The sequence below is a fragment of the Mirounga angustirostris genome, unplaced genomic scaffold (genome assembly GCF_029215605.1).
Source record: "Mirounga angustirostris isolate CCGP_5_RB_7025 unplaced genomic scaffold, mMirAng1.0.hap1 SCAF_9, whole genome shotgun sequence".
Lineage (NCBI taxonomy): Eukaryota > Metazoa > Chordata > Mammalia > Carnivora > Phocidae > Mirounga > Mirounga angustirostris.
The window spans coordinates 31,219,981-31,235,229 of NW_026991717.1; the positions used below are offsets into that span (position 1 = coordinate 31,219,981).

General features: G+C 39.8%; 1 protein-coding gene across 7 annotated transcripts in view; it reads left to right on the top strand.

Annotated features, from left to right (window-relative positions):
- The window catches only part of HMG20A (high mobility group 20A), a 108,115-nt gene that overhangs the window by 57,649 nt on the left and 35,217 nt on the right, over positions 1-15,249 (top strand). For 6 of the 7 annotated variants that reach the window (XM_064570122.1, XM_064570120.1, XM_045899642.3 and 3 more), the window contains 6 exons: positions 389-601; positions 4,156-4,288; positions 5,101-5,132; positions 12,293-12,368; positions 13,079-13,294; positions 13,964-14,106. In XM_064570122.1, the coding sequence (XP_064426192.1) occupies positions 389-601; positions 4,156-4,288; positions 5,101-5,132; positions 12,293-12,368; positions 13,079-13,294; positions 13,964-14,100 (807 nt within the window). In that variant the 3' untranslated portion in view covers positions 14,101-14,106. Of the gene's footprint in view, positions 1-388; positions 602-4,155; positions 4,289-5,100; positions 5,133-12,292; positions 12,369-13,078; positions 13,295-13,963; positions 14,238-15,249 lie in introns of those variants that run through there. The other variant, XM_064570121.1, reaches the window with a different exon arrangement.

Genomic DNA, 15,249 nt, shown 5'->3' on the forward strand with positions numbered 1-15,249 from the left:
CCCATGCAGGCCTCGATCCCAGGACCCTGGGATCATGACCCGAGCCGAAGGCAGACGCTTAACAACTGAGCCACCCAGGCGCCCCAGGAGTCAGGACTTCTTAAGTGCATATGAAGGCCAAAGCTTATGTGATCACGGTACCCCTTATTCTCATCAGTTAGGATTAGCCCCTTAATGTAACAGTTTGTAGTGTGGTACATAAAAGGGTGTGCAAGTGAACCATCTGGAGTTCCTTCTTGAAGACTGCATGGCCGTCATTTGTATCTATGACAGATTTGGAGAGCTTTGAATATCCAGCCCCTTAATAGTAGGAAAATGCAGCTCGTGTCCTCTTTTGTTTTGGGCAGATTTTGTAATTTGGTTTTTGGTTTTTTATTTTTTCTTGTAGCAAAGAAGTAAGCGAGGAGGTTGGTCCAAAGGAAGAAAGAGGAAGAAACCTCTTCGAGACAGCAACGCACCCAAATCCCCCCTTACAGGATATGTTCGGTTCATGAACGAGCGTCGAGAACAGCTTCGAGCTAAGAGACCAGAAGTCCCATTTCCAGAAATCACAAGGATGTTAGGCAATGAATGGAGTAAACTGCCTCCTGAGGAAAAACAGGTAATTGTTCCTATTCCTGAACCTTTGGTTGATTTTGATTTTACCTCAAAGACAGCTTCTTTCAGAAAAGCAAAGAGGATGGATGGCTGGTTCTTCAGTTTTGTCACAGGGCCGAGGAGAACAGAATAGCAGGATTGACCATAGCTCTTTCCTCTACCACAGTGGTTTTTAGACTGTTTCAGGGTCTGCTACAGGGGTACAAGCAGGAGGGACTCTAGGAGCTTCACCCCCAGGCCCCCACTAACCAAAAGTAGCTCCGCTTTTATTTGATTTATGTGCTGAGAGTTCAAATAAGAATTTTGTAAAAAGTGATTCAATATTACAAAATTAAGAAATCTATCAGCATAATTTATTCCACCGAGTTAAATGAAAAGTCAGGGCACCTGGGTGGCTCAGTTGTTAAGCCTGCTTCTCCCTCTCCCACTCCCCCTGCTTGTGTTCCCTCTCTCGCTGCCCCTTTCTCTATCAAAAATAAATAAAATCTAAAACTTATGACTTTTCTTTTTTTTTTTAGATTTTAAGTTAAATGAGAAAAGGTCATTTGATAAAATTCTGCTGTTCACATAAGATTTTTGTTGTAAATTTTTTTTAACTAGATTTCTGGCAAATTTAGCCTACTATGAAAAATAAAGCAAGTACTGTTTGAATTCTTTCTTCTCTAAGACAGAAACTAACACTATTGCCAAACTGAAACCAATCCATTTGTTAGAGAGAGTTCAGAGGAATTAAGGACAAGGTAGCCACAAATTGGTTGAAATGCCACAAAAGTGGAGTGATTGTAATGATTGTGGGAGTGGCTTGGGGTTAAAAGTTCCCAGCATTTGCAGCATCTACAAGATAGCTATATTTCTTTTATGTCTCATACTCTTTAAAAAGGATTCCAAACAGACTAAAACCAAATTGAAAAATACTCTCGGGAATTAACTGAATTCAGAACATTTCAAGGAGATTATATTAAGTTGCAACTTGAAGCTCTTTGTGGTAGCAAGCAAGTAGAAAGCAATGCATATCATCCCTTGTTTCAGCTCTAATGTATAAAGGGATCCTGAGCTGTACATACTCAGTTGGTTACTCTTTTCTTTTTAATTTCTTAATTTCAAAGTTAGTACATGTTCATTGTTTAAATTTTTTTAGATGTTACAGAAGTGCATAAAGAAAAAAGCAAAAGTAAGAGTAGTCCTCTCCAGAGATAACTGCTGTTAGGTAGGTAGGGTAAGCGTTTTTGTGTTTTTGTTTTTAACTTTTTATTTTTATTTTTTTTAAAGATTTCATTTATTTATTCGACAGAGAGAGAGAGAGAGCAAGTGTGCACAAGCAGGGGGAGGGGCAGAGGGAGAGAGAGAAGCAGGCTCCCCGCTAAGCAGGGAGCCTGACGCGGGGCTCAGTCCCAGGACCCCCAGATCATGACCTGAGCCAAAGGCAGACACTCAACCAACTGAGCCACCTAGGTGCCCCTAACTTTTTATTTTGAAAAAAATGCAATGTGCAAAGAGTTACAAACACAGAATAGTACAAAGAACACCCAAATATCCTTTACCCACATTCGCCTGTAGTTAACACACTTACCCCATTTCTCCATTTGTATGTGCACCCACACTCTCCTGGGCAAGCTTCATGTGTATGTGCACTCATGCTCACACCCACTCACTCTCTATCACTCACTGACACAGACATGCATGTATGCTTATGCTCTCTACCACTGACACACACGTGCATGCACACTCATGCTCACGCACTCTCTCACACATACACACACACACACACTTTTTCCCAAAATCATTTGAGGGTAAATTATATACCTCATACCCCTTTACCCCTAAATATCTTAGTGTGTGTTTCCTAAAAATAGGCATATTCTCTTACACCATAGTTTCATTATCACTTTTACAATTTTATATTAACACAATAGTAGTTAGTAGTCAGATCTCTGGATTCCTTTAACCTGGACTATTTCCACAGCCTTTCTTTGTCTTTTATGACATTGATACTTTTTAAGAATGCAATCCCTCTTCCTCCACCTCCTTTTTGTTTACTTCTAACCGAACATTCCTCATTTTGTACTTCTCTCATGTTTCCTTGTGATTAGATTGAGATTATGCATTCTTAGAATACTGCATAGGTGGTGGTGTGTCCTTCTCCGAGGATCACATGTGCAGGCATACAGTGTCCTTTTATTCCTCATTGTTAATGTTAATTTTGCTCACTTGATAAAGTTTTTTTATTCTCCCTTACAATTAATAAGCAATCTGTGGAGAGACATTTTAAGAACATGCAAATAGTCTGTTCCATATCAGATTTCCCCCTAGATTTAGCATCTGTTAATAACTTTTGCTTGATCTAATCTTTACCATGAGGGCTGCAGAATAATAATTTTCCAGCTCCAACACTCCCTCCATATTTACCGGTTGGTGCTTGGCATTCTAACCTAAGCAAGCACCCTCTTCCTCCCTGCCCCACCCCTGTTTATGTATTTGTTTGTTACTTATTTATGGTTGGTATGAGCATATTAATTTCTTTTTTCCCAATGGTTAATAGTTTTATTACTCTACTTCAGTGTTTGGGTACTTAAATTGTGCCAGATTTACTAGTTGGGGTGTCCCCTCCATCTGGCTCTTGTGCAAGACAAGGTTTTTAACATAATATCTGCCTCCAGTTTTTGTCCATTTAAAGGCACTATTTTTATACTTTATTCCTTAAACGTAATTGATGAATGAAAAGGACAAGGCACTAAACAAAATTATCCTGGTAGATCAATGACTTTGTTTAAATAATTAATAACACAAAATATGTAGACATAGGCTCTTTTCATAGGAGTCCATTTTAGGTCCATAGGATGAGGTCATTCCTTTTTATGTTCTTTGTGTCTCCCGGCTTTAGTGCTCCACTCTTCTGGCTCTTAAAAGGCCAATTGATGTATGAGATCATTCTCCGAATGGGTTGGAGATAGAGAAACGAAGTAATATTCCATCCTTTCTCCTGGGAAGACTAAGTGTGTCTATATGGTCTTCAGTCCTCTTGAGGATTCTAGTAACCATGTGTAGATTAGAGGACTAACTGTAATATCTTCTTGTGAATATTTTATGAGAATGATCTCAATAGAACTTGTCTTCATTAAGTTAGAAAAGGCAATAAATAGTCTAAAGAGGGGCGCCTGGGTGGCTCAGTTGATTAAGCGGCTGCCTTCGGCTCAGGTCATGATCCCAGGGTCCTGGGATCAAGCCCCGCATCGGGCTTCCTGCTCGGCGGGGAGCCTGCTTCTCCCTCTCCCTCTGCCTGCCTCTCTGCCTACTTGTTCTCTCTCTCTATCTCTCTGTCAAATAAATAAATAAAATCTTTAAAAAAAAAAATAGTCTAAAGAATCACAGTCACCTATTTCTTTTATAATTGAGAGATTATATTTTATTCTATCCATATGATTTCTTTATTCTCCCTTAGAGCTTATCCCTTATATACTTTCTTTCCATGTTCTAATTGTCCTCTGTTGTCTTCAAGGAGTTCGCTGATACCCAAATAAAGATCTGTTTCTTGAAAATAATTGCACATTTCTTTCCTAGCGCTATCTTGATGAAGCAGACAGAGATAAGGAGCGTTACATGAAGGAACTGGAGCAGTATCAGAAGACTGAGGCCTACAAGGTCTTCAGTAGGAAAACCCAGGACCGTCAGAAAGGCAAATCTCATAGGCAAGGTACCAGAACCAGAACGGAATGTGTTTTGTAGTTTGTTGTACATGATAGAGTGTCACAAAGCCTACTGTTAGAGTGATAAATACAAAAGATAAGTTTCCATCATTTCTCTATTCTACATTCACTTACAAACGGCACCTTGGAATTTTATTAAAATCACATTGCTCTCATTTAAAAACTTCAGTTGGGTTTCCATATCCAGTATCAAACAATTTGACTGGTGTTCCAAGACCCCTTTTAGTTGCCTGCGTGTTTTTTTCTAATTCCCAGTTTAGGCGTTTCTCTGCCTCTAAAGTCTGTCTACTAAACTACATACCTGCCTTCCTTTAACACCTGTAAGCCTTCATGCACCATTTCTCCCAGCCCACAGTGACCATCCTTCTCATTCATCCATTCACGTTTTCCTGTACTCGAACAGTACATAGTTAGCACCTCCTGGGATACATCAGGCTTTCACCTAGGCATTAAAGATGCAACAGTGAACAAGATAGCCAAGACCCCAGTCTTCGTGGATCTTTTGTCTTCTGTTAAAATTGTTCATCACACCCTTCAAGTATTGCTTCAAGCTCCCTTTCTTCAGGAGACATTGCCAAAGAAGCCCCACCCACAGCTTGTCTGTTGTGCACACAGCCTATGGCATGCATCTCCTGTCCACTCTCGCACTCTATTCTCTTCAGAGGTAGGAACTGCGTCTGCTGTTTCTCTTGTGTCTGACTATAACTAACTGTAGTGTGGCACAGTTCATTTGCTTGGATTTGTTATTGTTTTGTTTTGTTCTTCAAATTAACGTTCTCTTATTCTTTTGTATTTTTAGATGCGGCCCGGCAGGCCACTCATGATCATGAGGTAATTTGCTGTCTATGTATCATATATCTATGTAGAATAATGTTGCTGTTTGTCATGTTATTGGACTTTTTTTTTTTAATGAATGACAGAGTATTTCCTACCCCATAATTCAGATGGGGTGAGTTGCTTTTGCTCAAAGATTCTTACTAAATGGTGGACACTAATCATGAGTCTGTCCTTGAACTACAACCCCTAACTCCAGTCCTTTCCTGTGAAAGAATTTTATTGCCTTGACATGCTAAAGATGGCTGGAATTTGGAGTGAGGGATAGAAATAAGGACCAGCTGAAAGCCATAACTTGGTCATAGTTTATCGTCATCAGATACCTCACTCTGACTCTCAGAAAGTTGTGATTTAGGGAATCCAACATTCAGTTAAAATGAACTATTCAACTGAAGTGTCAGCAGAGAACAAGGGACAGTATCTTGGTTCCTAGCTCACTGGCACTTACTTGTTTACTGGCCTTTTCCCCTCCATTTGCTTTAGCCTATCACCCATAGGATTTAGGCCTGTGCGTCTTGACTATGTGGCAAAGAGAACTTTAAATATATATGTAGCCCAAGGTTCACGTATGGTTGTAAGAAAGTAAAACTTTTTGGTAATTCCATGCTTTATAATGCTCAGTGACTTTTCGTTGCTTACCAAATCCCATTCAGCTCAGCGGTCTGAGTCTTCTGTAATCAAGTCCCAACTGCCCTTTCCAAACACCTTAACTCTCACGTTTCCCATGTATATCTATGTACTTAAAAACCTTTACTGCTCGGGTACCTGGGTGGCTCAGATGGTTAAACGTCTGCCTTCCACTCAGGTAATGATCTCAGGGTCCTGGGATCGAGCCCCACATCAGGCTCCCTGCTAACCAGGGAGGCTGCTTCTCCCTCTCCCTCTGCCTCTCCCTCTGCTTGTGCTCTGTGTGTGTGTGTCTCTCTCTCAAATGAATAAATAAAATCCTTAAAAAAACAAAACAAACAAAAAAAAAACCTTTACTGCTCACTGTCTTCCACGGTTCCCATCCGTTTCTGGCTCATGCCTGCATTCATATTCCTTCTTTCACAAAAATACTTCTCTCTCTCACTCATTTTATCCACTACCCCTCCCCCATCATCCTATTCTGCCTCACAAAATTCTAGCCATCCATCAAGCCCTGTTTCAAGTTCCATTTCCTCCTTCAAGCTTTTCCTGTGTCCTCCAACTTCCTTTAACCCTCACAGCTCTCTATATTTCCCATACGTAATTAGCTAATCTAGCTAAGATGTTGAGGTTATTCAGGTGCTTCTATTATTCACACTCTTGGATTGTAATCTTTTTGAAGAAAGCATGATCTAATTTCCATCTTGTACTGCCCCATACCACCTAGCATGATGCACTTGCATTAGGAGATCTTCCATAAGTACTTATTTTTACATAAAACCCATTCGCTGAAATATCCGTGGAAATTTACAAAAAAGAATTTTCTGCTGTACTCTTGTGTGCATTTGGTTTTTTAAAGAAATAATTTCTTCAAAAAAATAATTTCTTCAAAATAATAACTTATTTATCTTTGGTCTATAGTTTTCTCGTACGTAATTTAGCATTGGTGACCTTGAAAACATAGAGAAAACATTTAGATTCACAAGTTAAATAGATTGATTACGATCCATGAATTAGAAAGTAAGAAACACAATAAAAGCATTTTATTCTTCAAATAAATCCTATGTAAATGTAGATATATGACATCTCTGTGCTCTAATTAGGGTGAAATACTATGATTTTTTTTTTTTACTTGAGAAACTGTATACTTTATATATAAAATCCTAATCAAATAGTGTTGCAAGCTTTTCATATTGTCAGATACTTGTATAATTACTTAGTTCTCCTTTTATTTGTCTGTGCCCACCTACCAATATCATGAGATTTCCATATTCTTTTTTTCCCTTATTAAGCATCCTTTATAACTTCTCTATCCTTAATGGTTACAAAAGAGAATTTGGACAATAATCTAAAACATTAGATCTCACATTTTCTAGTCTACAACTCCTTTCATCACTATGAATTTTGCTGGCCAAATTACCTGTGGCATTTTGTCTTCAGTAAGGTTGATAGTTTTAGTCAGGAAAGAGTAGATTTACTCAGTCACAGAAGCTGCTGCTGATGATTTGAGAAATGAAGCTTTTTATTAAATGAGGCTTTTTATTTATTAAATGAAGCTTCTTATTTTTATTTACATGATTTTAGCATGGTATGGATTTCTATGATTTATGAAAAGGAATCAGTCTCCGTGTGATTTCCCTGTCTTAGGATTAGACACATGTTAAATCAAAGGAAAACAAGGAGTAGATGGAGAGCCAACAGTAGTTTCTCAAATGTGTATACAGTAGGCTCTGTAAATCTGTTGCTATGCCCACATCAGGATAAAGCTCTCTTATCAAGGTTATTGACCCAATTAATGTCCCTCACTTTACCAGTTTTTATTTTTTGTTGACTACTATCTTTCCTAAAGTAGGTAATTTTGAAACAATTGCAATTAAAAAAGAACTAGTTGGAGTTTTTTAACACAGTTACACAGTGATTTCCTTACATATAATTTCTTAGCATAATGGTTCAGAAAAATAAGAAAGGGCTATGAGTGAAAAGCAGCCACAGGGAAGCCCATGAAAAGGAAGAACTGAATCAGACCTTAAAGATGCCCCAGCTTTTGTGGGAGACACCTTGAGGTTGGTGAAATGGCTTGGGCAGAGTTATGAGTAAGTTAATAAAAGAGCAAGTATCTTGCAAAGTGCCTAAAACATCATAGATTCTAAATACATGCTTATTTCCCTTTACTTATCCTATTAGGAGTAAAATGACAAGCGTAGAATAGTCTTCCAGCTCACTTCAAAAATACTAAGAACGTCAGAAATTCTCTGAACTGACCAACCCCCCCCCCCCCCCATTTTACGGGTGAGAAAAGTGATTTGCCCAAGACAGGAAAGAATTTCTGCAATCACTTACTGAATTAGAGGCAGAAGTGTGAGTGAAATGCAGGCCTCTGTATCCTCGTCTGGCATTTTTGGCCGCACATGCCATGCTACATGGAACAAATTGGTGTTGAAAGTGAAAATGGGCCTGCTTGCTGGGGATGTCCCCAAGTTTGTTGCCAGTTAAGACAAATTATTTCATTTGTATACAGAAAAGAAACCAATGACATTCCTAACTGGAACTTGGATTCCTAAGACACTGCTACCCCGGCAGGTGCTGGCAAGTGCATGCCAGAGCTAAGGAAATGCTGACCTGAGAGCCACTGGGGTGTTGGGTGCAGCAGTGGGGCACTCAGCCTGCTACACGGTATTGAGAGTATTCCCTAAAGTAAGGGCACTTGAGAGAAGCCTGTCACGTTCTATGAAATTCTAGATCACAGCAAAATAGGTTCAGTTCAAAAGAGCCTCTGTTCTCTTACTCTCCACTCAATATATAGAATGAAAAACCAAAGTGAAGAGCATTTTTGCTCCTCTCAGATCAAAAGCCAGCCCTCTAGACACAGGAGTCAACTAGTGTTACTCTCAAGAAAGGGCCTACATCCCAAGTGAGGACCAAGTTAGAAACAATAATTCTGTTTCTCCTTTAATTTATGAGAAATGAGAAAATGACACTCAGCCTGAACAAATTAGACCCTTTCAATGAAGAGGTAATGAAATCCTTATGATTTTAATCCCTTGAGCAATCCTTGGAACGGCTTAAGTATATCCGAGCCCCCAGGAGGATCCTCTCCATGCCGAGTAATGTACTCAGCAATGGGAGAGTGCTGATGGTTTCTATTACCACTCTTCCATTAAGTAGAATTTCTGTTGCCTTTCAGAGACTGAACCGTTTCATTTCATTGCTTTCATGTTTATTATTTTGCACTCTAAGAATTTGTACCAAGGGGCAGTGTGTTAATGCACCTACAAGGTGCTGTTCTCTATGCTTATGTAGTTAGCTTGGTCTGGGCCACTCTGGCAAAGAGAAGAAGAGAATTACCAGTCTGAGGAGAGTCAGGGGACGTGGAGAGGGCTCTTGGTACCATGGTAATGGGAGCCAAGCATCCCTCCCTCCCCATCTCAGGGGCAGATAGTCAGACCTGGGACTAGGTGACTGATCTCATATGAGCCTGTGCAGTTAAGTAGGAGACTGACAAAGGTAGGATGATAAAGTCAGAAGACTATATGAAGTCATTTGTGGCCTTACATTTATTATACTTTGTTCATGTTGAAATTGTACATCGTAAGTTTTCTGTTTTCCTCCAGCAACCCAGTAGCAGGGTTAAAGCGTATGTAAGCCTGCAGAATCGAGAGAAAGCCACCGTGAAATATGTCTAGGATCCCTTTTGGCACCAACTTTTCTCGCCCATACTTTGGTTCTCTTTGAAACCACTAGGAACTGGCCCAAGGTAGAGCTTTACGTGTTGAAATTGGGGCTTTCACTGACAATTTTATTGTTTATTTTTAAATTGCTCTGGGAAACTTTGCTTGCCTTCTTTAAGAGTAAAAAGATAAAAATTAAGTGCTAAGAAAATTTCTTCAGGCAAATACACAGTTTCTGAGACTTAACATCTTAGATGGCTCTCTTGATCAGCTGCTGTTGGCAGGCTCTTCACACAGCCCAGCCCCCTGACAAGGCAGACGCCAATATAAAAATAGGAGCTTGGCCGTCAGAATCCCCTCATAGACTGTTAACTGCTTAGTTTTCTACTGGGCACCAGATCATATTTGTGTTCAAAGATAAGAGACTAGTGGTGGCAAGAGTAGGAAAGATATATTCTATCTCTGGCTTTAAACATATTTTTAAAGCAATGCCTTTAGTTTTTTTTGTTGTTTTTGGTTTTTTTTACTGTTCTTTATTTTATAAAGGTTTTGGAATCTTCAGATTTCACTAACAATTTCTTCAGTACTCATTTTTCCACTGTTGTCTTTACCATCTTATATTATGCAAGATTTTAAACACTGTGCCAGTACACTTATGATTTATATTCCTAATGCTTTCAACGTCAAATTCACTGTAGAAATGGCAGCCAAAGCATCTTGAAATTGACTTGATTCTTAAGGGTCATTGTGGGATATATTTTGCAGTAATTTTGTGAGGCCTTATTTTTTTAATTTTATTTTAAATTCACCAAATTGGCGAATTAATTTTAGGCATTGTTATTTTCTATCTCACATAATCCCTCACTTTTCACATTTAGAGCCTACTTATTTCTGACTTCTTGATTTTGTTTTGTTTTGTTTTTCCCTGTTTGAAGAAAATCTAAAAGATCCCCAATTATATAGGCTGCCCCCTAAATAAGTAAAGTGGTAGTGCCGATAGAATGCCATTATTATTGCTCATGGTTGGCAGAGTTCTTATTGTCCATTCTGCAAACTTAGAATGGACAGCCCTATCTCAAAGCATTTTACATGCATAACAGAAGCAACTGAAAAAACACCTAGAAATTCCCTTTATCTATTCCTGCCTCAACCACTTGCACAGCTGTATACTGTTGACTGTTCAAAGCACAGAGTTAAGAAATGGCTTCCAAATTCTCCATTAGGGAAATTTATGTAGGTTTTTTATTTTTTTTAAGATTTTTATCTATCTATGAAAGAGAGAGAAAAAGAGCGCAAGAGTGGGGGGGATAAGCAGAGGAAGAGGGACAAGCAGACTCTGCACTGAGGGCCGAGCCCAACTCGGGGTTCGATCTCAGGACCCTGAGATCATGACCTGAGCAGAAATCAAGAGCTGAATGCTCAACTGACTGAGCCACCCAGGCACCCCTATGTAGGTTTGTTTTAAGGTTTCTCATTACACAGCAATTGTACACCTGAGAAAACTGAATACTTAACCTGCTTGAGCTCTGTGAAAGGCTGATTCCAATGAAAAGATGAATACATTTCCCTCACACCTCCACCTGAACTGATTCCTGCTCACCCTACTGTTTCTGTAAGGAAGACATGGCCTTCAGGCCTTACCTATTTAATTTAGCTTCTGTTTAAGAATTAACTGTTTTGGGGGCACCGGGTGGCTCAATCGATTAAGCGTCTCTGCCTTCGGCTCAGGTCATGATCCCAGGGTCCTGGGATTAAGCTCCCCTGCTCCACAAGGAACCTGCTTCTCCCTCTCCCTCTCCTGCTTCCCCTGCTTGTGTGCTCTCTCTCTCTCTCTGTCAAATAAGTAAATAAATCTTAAAAAAAAAAAAAGTTAACTGTTTTGTAGGGCACCTGCCTAGCTCAGTCGATGAAGCATGAGACTCTTGATCTTAGGGTCATGAGTTTGAGCCCCACATTGGGCTTAGAGATTACTTAAAAACAAAAATTCACAGTTTTGTGAAAACACTAATTTGAAAAGATATATGCACCCCTATGTTTATTGCAGCATTATTTACAATAGCCAAGATATGGAAGCAACCCAACTGTTCGTCAGTAGATGAATGGATAAAGAAGATACACACACACACACACACCTATATATACATACATCCAGTGGAATATTACTTAGCCATAAAAAATAATGAAATTTTGCTATATGTGACAACACATATGGACCTAGAGGGTATTATGCTAAGTAAAATAAGTTAGAGAAAGACAAATACCATATGATCTCACTTACACGTGGAGTCTTAAAAAAAAAAAAAAAAGAATAGACAAAAAGCACAAACAGACCCCTAAATACAGAGAATAAACTGGTGGTTACAAGAGGGATGGGGGCAGAGGGATAGGCAAAGTGGGTGAAGGGGAGTGAGAGGTACAGTCTTCCAGTTATGGAATGAATAGGTCACAGGGATAAAAGGTACAACCTAGGGAATATAGTTTGTGGTATTGTAATGGCATTGTGTGATGACGGGTGATAGCTACCCTTTGGTGAGCACAGCATAATGTATAGACTTGTAGAATCACTACATTGTACACCTGATACCAATGTAACATTGTGTGTCAACTCTACTTCAATAAAAGAGAAAAGGGGGGTGGAAAGAATTAACCGGGTGCCTGGGTAGTTCAGTCAGTTAAGCGTCTACCTTCCAGTCAGGTCATGATCTCAGGGTCCTGGGATCGAGTTCCTGCATCGGGCTCCCTGCTCCGCCGGGCGTCTGCTTCTCCCTCTCCCTCTGTGCTGCCTCTCCCTCCTTCTCTTAAATAAATAAAATCTTTAAAAAGGAAAAAAGAATTAACAGTCTTGTTACTCTCAATTCACAGAAAGAAACAGAGGTAAAGGAACGGTCTGTTTTTGACATTCCTATATTTACAGAGGAATTCCTGAACCACAGCAAAGGTAATTACCAAAGTATCATTTTGTGTTCCTTAGGTTTGTGACAGGGGGTTTCATTCTCAGGAGGGATTCATTGCTCAAAAGCAGCAGTATTGATATTCATGGCCCTAGGACTGGTCTGGAAGGAGAAAACTGTTTCCATTTCATTCTGCAGTGAGGGTAGCTACTCAAAAACCAGTGAAGGAAAGCTAGGCCAGTTTTGTCAAAGCTACTTTAGTCTCTGGATCAAGGAAAATAAATGTGCATCACTAATTCAGTTGGTTTCTGACTCTTAGCCTGAAACCCTTTGTATAAACAAAAGCTTACACGGGCATCCAGAATATAAAATAAGTAAAAGCAAAGCTGACCCCATTGCAGTAAAGATGGAGACCCACAGCTGTGCTTGCACAGTCTCCCAGGATCCCCCTGTGAAGCCCCTCAGCCTTCTCATTGCACAGTTTTAAAAAAACAAAATAAACAGAAATACCGAGAATTGCAACTGTTCTTTGCAGTCTTAAGTAGGAATATGACCAGCTTTAAGAATTAAAATAGCTCTGGGGAAGCAGGCATTTTATTGCTGAAATTGCTATCTGGAAGGCTATAATGAGAATAGGGAGATGAGGTGGGGTAGCTAATTAGAGACAGCTAAGCAGAACTTCCTCGTAAGAGTCTCTGGGACTCCTCGGAGACTCCTAGTGCTACATGTGTTCTGTGTGGGGGGGGTGTGTCCTCAGCTCGGGAGGCAGAGCTCCGCCAGCTTCGGAAATCCAACATGGAGTTTGAGGAGAGGAATGCAGCCCTGCAAAAGCACGTGGAGAGCATGCGCACAGCAGTGGAGAAGCTGGAGGTGGATGTGATCCAGGAGCGGAGCCGCAACACCGTCTTACAGCAGCACCTGGAGACCCTGCGGCAGGTGCTGACCAGCAGCTTTGCCAGCATGCCCTTGCCTGGTAATGTCACCCTTACCTGAGCATTTCGGTGGTGGGGAAGGGAGCGGGTGCTGTCTTGTGTTGGTATTAGTGGGGTGAGGCTGAAGGCTCCCCACCAAGAGGAAAATCAATAAAATAGGGTTTTCTTCCCTCAGAGGTTTCTGTGGGTCTTGTCATAGTATCTCAGTATTGGCTACCGTCATCCAAAATTTCAGGCTCTCTGGTCATTTAAATTTTTCTTCAGTTATATTTTAATGTAATTTATTTTCCTTTCTATTAAGTTTAATTTGATATTCAGAATAATGGAAACTGAGTAATAAGTCCTGAGTAGAGCATTTTTCTTATATATGTTTGCTCGCTTTGTAATTTTGTCATTTAATGGGAAGGAAGAGGAAAACAAACGCTAGTATTTTTTATATCCTCTTTCCTGTGAAGGATAATCACAGCAGAAAGCAGGGAGAGTCTGTAACTTTTTGTTATATGCAGCTACTCGTATATACTGTAGAACAATTACACAGCCCGTCTTTTTATTCAGGATATGTGGATTAATTTCATTGCTTTGAGGTCTCAAAGTCTCTCCTCTGAAATGAAAATCTTATCTGTGGAGCAGACCAAGTGTGGCATGCTTGTGCCCTATGCTTGAACTGAATAGGGAGGATTTTCTTACTTTCTCTCCTTATCTCACTTCAGGAAGTGGAGAAACACCTACAGTGGACACCATTGACTCATATATGAACAGACTGCACAGTATTATTTTAGCTAATCCCCAAGACAATGAAAACTTCATAGCTACAGTTCGAGAAGTTGTGAACAGGCTTGATCGTTAGGGAATGGTGAGTGCTCACTGATGCAATATGTATGTGCCAACACGTCATCAAAAATAAGAAGGCAGTAGACTTTCTCAATGCTACAAAAACCCTGGCATTACATCAAATAAATGAGTTGGAGACTTGATTAAAATTACTGTTACATGGTTACTAAATGTAGTAAATAATGTTAGGAAAGAGTTCTTTCTCATGCATGCCTCAGCATGGTTTAATGGAAAGAGCATGACTTTTTTGTGGTTGAACCTCCATTCCAGTTTTGTTAGCTATTAGCTGTATTCTCCAGTGTTAGTGTCCCAAAGGGTTTTGAAGAGTGAATGAGAAGCTTAGAAGAAATCACCCCCAAAACAGCACTTAGAACAAAATAACTATCACTTAATTATTAAGCTTCCTTTTCCCTGGAAAATACTGATGATAACTTACAACAGCAGTCACTGAGACATCGCATGTGTATAAACCTACGTAAGTAAGAAGCTTTTCATTCAGCACTCAATATCAGAGTAACTATTGTATGTTCAGTGTCACTGTAGAGTATCCTTACACTGAAACAGCTATTGCCCTGTTTAAAGAGATTTAGACTTTAAAAAAGGGGAGAAAGGGGGCACCTGGCTGGCTCAGTCAGAAGAGCGCACAACTCTTGATATTGGGGTCATGAGTTCCAGCCGAGTTCCAGCCCCACGTTGGGTCCAGAGATAAATAAAATAAAAACTAAAAAGACTTTAAATCGATTTAAAAAATAAACTCAGTAAGCAAAAAAGAGAGGAGAGAGAAAATAAGTCTTCTAAAATATATTCAACAAATGACTAGTAGTATGTGTTATGTCCTCTTAGAAAAGAAAAAAAGTACATTTCCAGAAAGTCTCTGCCCATATAAACATTTTGGCTACTAATGGTGAGTCATCAGGTGTCATTTCTTAAATAGAACTCGTATGTGTTCACTTAAATTCCTAGAGCTAGGGTGCCCTGTAGTATGCCATCCCACAGAATTGACATCCCTTTGGTCTGCAGGTCAATGCCTACAGACGTATAAACTGTGGAAATCCTAGGACCATATGGTGAGGTGGCCATATATGGGTAGGAAAACAAAAGTGGACAGCAGGATATGCTCCTTACAATGGCCAGTCATGGGTTTGAATCTTTATTTATTTGTCCC